This window comes from Lygodium microphyllum, chromosome 24 (genome assembly GCF_053477565.2).
Source record: "Lygodium microphyllum isolate KBCC chromosome 24, Lygodium_microphyllum_v1.1.10, whole genome shotgun sequence".
NCBI classification, from domain to species: Eukaryota; Viridiplantae; Streptophyta; class Polypodiopsida; order Schizaeales; family Lygodiaceae; genus Lygodium; species Lygodium microphyllum.
Window position 1 is genome coordinate 53,846,737 of NC_141158.1, and position 6,661 is coordinate 53,853,397.

Consider the following 6,661-nt stretch of genomic DNA (forward strand, 5'->3'; position numbering starts at 1 on the left):
GCAGAGGGAATGAACCTGTATGTGTGGTAAGTTCCTGGCTCCCTTGAGACTCTGGTTAGTGCATGTGCATCTTGGACTTCGTGCTAGTTTGGATCTTGCATCAAATATGTGTTATTGCTATAGTAGACCTTTTTAGGTCTTTCCCGTCCTTTGTGCTGTGGGGATGCCTCTTGTATGATGTTCAGTTTCTTTCAGAGCTCTGTTCAAACCCTCACTGTAATGTATTATTTTGGTTAAGTGATGGCTTCCAAGCTGTGTGAATTGATGCATGCAAATCCTTGAACTTAACATGGCTCCTCTCACTACAAGTTTAATTGTTTACAGTACAGTTTTCAGTCTCATCGAAATATATCATCACTAGCACCAACAGGAGTTTGTGATGCAGTTAGTCATTCTTGTTTCCTAGAGTATTTGCTGGACAGTGACTCGTGTTTGCTATTCTTCTCCTTAAAGAGATATGCATGTCAAAGACTTTGGTGGAAGCAAGTAGATTCTCTAAAGGTTCAAGACTATTTAAAGTCTCAAGGCTAATGGTGTGGTTAATTGGATAAATGGGGTTAGAGTACAAAAAGAAAATCTCACTCAAGTTTCTCTTCCTCATTTTCCAGAACACATTTGCAGGAACTACTCCAATTGTTCTATTCAATCTTGAACTCGATACATTAAGGTTGAGTTAATGCTTATTCTCACAATTCTTCTTACCATTGCATTTTCCTAGCCTCTTGAACATTAAGATGCACTTTCAATTGAAGTGTTGTTGTATAGCTAGAAGTTTGATAGTCTTATTCCATATGCAATCTCAAGTTGGTGTTGCATCTATTAGTAAAATTTAATAGAATGGATGTGTGATTACAGATTTTATTTCCTTTCATTTGTGTAGAGCTGATTTAGGACTGTTTGGCTTCCCAACAAAAGATTTGCATTACCGTTTCCTGTCCCAATTCCTTCCAGTATTCTACATCAGAACACGAGATTACTCCAAGGTGGACTTCTTGTAAATCATGGTGTTTACTTGCTTTTTGTTAGAACTGTACTTACCCTAGTCTAGCTTTTTAATCCTTTGTTCTTTGATGAACTTCATTATCCAAAGTGTTCTTTTGGGGGTGGGAGAGGTGTAATGTTTTTTTGTGATTCAAGTTATAGAAATCACAATTATATCAAAAGAACATTCATTAGCACGTGCAGGATCAATGCCTATTTCACAAGAGTAGAAGAAACTATATTGCATGAGTGGGTTTTCTACATGTTTTGGTAGAGTTTCAAATGGGTTCAGAGCGTGGACATTTTTCTAAAGAAAGAACAAACTTCTGATAAAAGAAAAGATCCAAACCAAAGAGGGACATTGTAATACCTTACCAACCTAGTGAGGAAATGAAAATAATGTGTTTGATTCCAAATCTTGTCAAAGATCTATTCCTTACTTGTGCAGCTGTAAGGTGTTCCATCTTATGTGATTGTAATACATGCAAACAAACTAATTTGACAGGATATAAAGTGCTGACAAAGGAGCACACTTGATACATATTTGCTTGAAAATTTGCAAGAAATTCTTTACCTGCCATGGTGTATTGCACTCTTCAATCATTGCAACTGCCTAATTTTATGGTGCAGATAAAGGATAATGTGTGAGCTCTGCATATGCACTAGGGTTTACTGCATATGGAATAGGGTTTGTAATACATGTTAGTACATTGATAAAAAGTCCTAACTCTACATCAGAACTAGAAACTGTAATGCGAATTATGTGGTTACAAAGAAAACAACTTGAAAGCATAATTGCAAAGAACACAAGTTGCATGGAACAGAATCCACTGCATGACAAGGTATAGTAATCATCACCTTACGAATGAGCAAAGTTAGAAGCCTCCCATCCACATTAGGTTGGCTGGTAGGCGTGTTGGTGGTGTGAGGAAGCTACCTTCTCGATCTTCATCTGGACCTTGTGAGTGGTTACGACACTTTGGGGAGCCTCTCATCACTCCCTTGACCTCGTCGGTCTATTCCAATACCTCTTGTATCCCTGCTATTGGTTATTTTTTGTGTACTTTGCTACCGCTCAACTCAGTCGTTACCGATTCCTCCTCCTCAGTATTCACCTTTCAAACAACTGCGAATTCCACCTCCACCCATAGGCATCAGCATTCAGCAAGCGTTCTGAAGAGGCAAACGCAGTAGATGCAAATTTTTGTATTTGAAGCCAGTTGAGAACTGGCATAAGCCACTTCTTTGTAGCATCGCCCATTAATGAACCTATTTTCCTTCTAGTAATGGCATTATCTTATGAAGATTCGTTGACCCTGCTCTCATCCATCTTCTATGTACACAGAAAACTTTCATCATGAGTTGTTTGCATCTTCAAGCAGTGCCCTACAAATACTGTTTCTTCCCAACTTACAAGACACTCAAAAGTTGGATGGTACCAAGTATTCTCTCTAAAAGCTGAAGGCTGAGGCCATCCTCAACATCCATGTCATGTGGGCCTTTGTCACCAAGCCTTCAATAGGGTTTGCTACCAAAACATAGTCCTACTTAGAATGTTTATGGGACCTTCAAAGCTAATATTTTCACAATGAAAAAGCTACACCTTAGTTGCAACAAGGTTTATGTATTACATGCATTTTTAAACCTTAGTACTAATATAGCTTCTTCTTTTGCAGAGTATTGCAGCTGCCCCTTTCGTGCTTGATTATAGTGGGGCACTCTTTCGGTTATATCCAGGTTCCAATACCGCCTTGCTAGTTTTAAGATAACACTTGTGTGCCTTGCTAGTTTTAAGATAACACTTGTGTTTTTTAATAGCTTTGTGTTGTGTCTTCCTGTGCTTGTCAGTCACATGGATTTGGCATACATAATAGACCCATTTGGAGGAAAGTAAGGATGTTACTAGAGTCTATTCAGCTTGTCCCTTCTCTCAGCAAAACTGACAGGCTTATGGATTGGAAACTTAAAAGTAACATTCTAGGATGTGGTGTTTTTTCTCTACAAGCAATACAATCCATAATCTTTATAGGTATGATTTATCTTTAGGTAGGATAGGTAAGCATGTTAATGCTCTTCGGCATTTGGATATACCACTCAAATGGTGGAGATCCAGTCTTGGTGAAGTTTGGCTAAACAGATTGCCAATGAAATATAGGCTATTCCTTTGGAGGTATATGATTGGATTGCTGCATGTGAGGTACAAATTGGCAAAACACTACATTTTCTCACCCCAATGTTTGATATGCTTGTGTGCCACAGACACTATCGCACATCCCTCAGCATTGCTCAACCACTAGAATTTTGGTGGATGGATTTCCTCAAGCTTTGAGAAATTTGTTTTGGTTATTTGGCAGATTACCATCATGACTATCAACATATTCAATATTAGATTTTGGGCTTTATGGACAATCTGATCTCCAAGGAACCATGCATGCTTGGGATTTTAGTCATCCCACACCTACAGCTACTCCTGACGCTTGCTGTAGCAATTAGATGATATCTGTCATGTTGGTGATTTAGACACTCATCATTTGGATGTGTTTTACCACTACTTTTCATTTTTCTTTATTAAACTTTGTCATGAAGTCTATTCTCCTTTTGCATTAATGAGATAATGAACAGTTGTTTCACAAAAAAAGAGTCTGTGTGTGGACCTTAGGATACCCCTGGTCAGCTACTGTGTGTTGCAGAGTTGTGGCTATACGGAGACCTATATCTTTCTCGTTGAGCATGCCTATCATTTGTTAGATGTAAACTTGAGATCACATAAACACCTTTTTGTTTGTCATAAGGGTTGCTTTATGTCAAAATTGTTCCAGGGTGGTAGAGTTGCATGAACTTGTTTGGTAGCCTTCCACAAAACTCAAAAGCTATTTACAGCCTTTCACCAATTCAAGAACTATTGATCGAAACTTGGGCCTGCTGTTGGTGTTGCTTGTAAGCTGTCTGCATTCTGGCACACACCACCTAACGTGAACTTCAGAAAGTATCATGTGCTTTTGATCGACAGTCTTGGTATGCAAATTCAAGAGCTTTAGAAAATGGTTAGGGTGCTTAAGTTTTATTATTTCAGCACACACCCAAGATGAAATTCGTGCGTATGATGGTGAACTTGGTCTCTCTGGATTTGCTCTTACCGCACACACTAGCTTAAGGGAATGGGTTGAGAGCCAATTTAAATTATAGGACCACCTTGCTTCTGGCAAAGATGTTTGTATGGAACCAAGTTTAAAGGCTTACAATAAATGGCTGAAAACAGGAACATCGATCACTAAGTTCTTGAATCTTCCCCTGCGTGCTGCTTGAGGCCGTGAATGCAATTGTTATTGAACATGCAAAAGTTACAAACCTCTTTATAGCTGTAGATTCATGGGTAGACTGCAGACAACAGCTACACAGCAACACAGGTTGAGACTGGTGGCCATTGACTGAGTTGCATGTTTTGAACCAGTTACAAGTTTGGCTGATGCAAAATGATTTGAACGAGTTACAAGTTTGGCTATACAATGTAAAGCATGAAAATGACAGAAATTAATACACCCTAAATCCTAAACTCAAATAATAAATGTGAATTGACACTAATGCAAGTAAGCATACTTCTCGGGCTGCTGAATCGAGAGTATGAAAACCTTCTTTTAGTCAATAAAGAAGCTCTTGTGTGACATCTCAAATTTCAATAATGTTGCTCTTAGGATGCTCTCAGTATTATCTTTAAAGGATTTCAGTTTTACCTTTAAGGGATTTCAATTTCAGCTTTAAATTGCAGCTGTTTGACATTACCTCGTTCCTGTTTGGTAATGTGATAGCCAGCTAGTGCACCAAAGAGATCTCTCTTTGAAATTTTTCTGACTTGCTTGGTGGTAATGATAGGTCCTTGGCAAGTTATGCTGAAGCAAGGTGATGGATCATATGTATGTGTGGCTGAAAGCCCTGAGAGATTCACTCTAGGCCAGGTATAGCCACAAGCTTTTGAAATCAAGGAACTTAAGTTTACAGTGTTGTAATTGAAGCTCATTGCATTTCAATCATGTTATTGTGTGCTGGTCTCTCTAACACTTCGTGAGAACTTTGGACATTAACTTCATAAATTTGTCAGACTAAGGAGGAGCTTTTGACAGCTCTTGGACTTCAAGAGCAGGAAGGAAGCACGATGGCCTTTCTAAGAAGAGGCTACAAGGTATATAGCGTATGTTGCATTAAAGGAAGAGAAATTGGGGTTTGAATTGGTCTAGATAAGAAGGTTATTACTGGTAGTTGTTTCTCAATGTTCAAGTTTCTTATGGTACCCAGAATTCAACATGGTGGGAAGATGATGTGGAGATCGAAGAGTCTGCCAGTTGGAGGAGCTGATAGAACATTTTGTGGAGGCTCATCTTTCCTTTCTCCTGCACTTTTTGTCTTTAGGTTTCTCCCTTCATGTTGATTCCAATGTAGACGTACAAGACTTGTGAAATATTGTTTTCATTTTTTGGTTCAATAGATTCTGGTAATTGGTAAGATAAATATATATATTTAAGAGCAGCACATCTTCGGAGAGGATTGCATCCACCTGACATATTGTGCCGAACTTTTTGAGTCGTTGCATTTTGGTAATTTTCAACATTTAAGTGCAATGCACATTGTAATGGAAGTTACATCCCACATAGATCTTCTGAGATTCTTTCCTAATGGGATCAACAAATTTTGATAATGGCTAACATAAACTTTGGTTAGTAAAAAGTGAACTGTGCCAGTTCATATCCAGGGATTGAAGTTGCAAAAGGTTAATCCTCACCTGGATCTATGAGAGTTCACCTAAGTGCCATTACAAAGCCTCTCAAGGCAGTCTGCAGGGAATGTGAAAGAAGCCAAAGCATGCAGTTTGAAAGTGGAGGAAGTAAGACTAGGTCTCTTAAGAAAGGTAGAAAGAGTTTGAGCGTGAGTGAACAGCCCTGCCTGAGTGATATCTCTGGTTGAGACTCCTACGCCTGCCTCCAACCAATGATCATGGAGCGATGGGCAAACTGACAAAACACAAATCAGACACTTTACTTATCTACTTCTGTGGAAAAGCCTAGTGTAGTCATGATTTGCCATAGTCCTACTTGGCTCTATTGGGGCTTTATCGAAATCTAGGAGATGGAGAAATACCCACATATCCACACTGTCTTCGGGCAGGCAAGGCCCTCAAGCATTTGATGACTTGGCAACTCACAAAGAGAGTCATATCCATGCGTCCTAAGCAAAAATGCCAGAGACACTTAGTGTTCATAGGCTCCCATGCAATGGCTAAAGCGTAGAAGCGGTGGAACTCAGAGCCCTCGGTTGTTGGCTCTTGGGTCATGTGGTACAGGCCAATAGGCTATGCTTCTCTGCGAGCAATCCCTAAACCAATGTGAGAGTCAAGGACCTCAACTATGGTTCCTATAAAGAAGATTGTTCATCCCAATTGGTAAAGTTGTTGAACAGATAACAAGTTCACTCCAAGCTAGGGGACATAGTATACATCATCTAACATAAGGAGATCTGGGTCTTGGTCAGTGGCAAAACTAACACAACTATGAGCTTGATCGAGTTGTTCTCGTGATGGACTATCTCGCCGGCTGCAGGGGCTCCGAAGATGAAAATGTCCGAGATGATGGTTATATGATGAGTAGCCCCACTATCCACAATCCAAGGAGTAGTTAAATCACTTCGTCAC

The 6,661-nt window shown here is 39.5% G+C and overlaps 1 protein-coding gene across 2 annotated transcripts in view; it reads left to right on the forward strand.

Moving 5' to 3' along the window:
* Window positions 1-5,517, forward strand: part of LPA3 (Low PSII Accumulation 3) — a 30,823-nt gene extending 25,306 nt beyond the window's left edge. The window contains exons 8-13 of one of the 2 annotated variants that reach the window (XM_087665678.1): window positions 609-667; window positions 881-983; window positions 2,658-2,718; window positions 4,852-4,934; window positions 5,078-5,158; window positions 5,272-5,517. In XM_087665678.1, the coding sequence (XP_087521804.1) occupies window positions 609-667; window positions 881-983; window positions 2,658-2,718; window positions 4,852-4,934; window positions 5,078-5,158; window positions 5,272-5,331 (447 nt within the window). In that variant the 3' untranslated portion in view covers window positions 5,332-5,517. The remainder of the gene's footprint in view (window positions 1-608; window positions 668-880; window positions 984-2,657; window positions 2,719-4,851; window positions 4,935-5,077; window positions 5,159-5,271) is intronic. The other variant, XM_087665679.1, reaches the window with a different exon arrangement.
* Window positions 5,518-6,661: the final 1,144 nt, after the last annotated feature.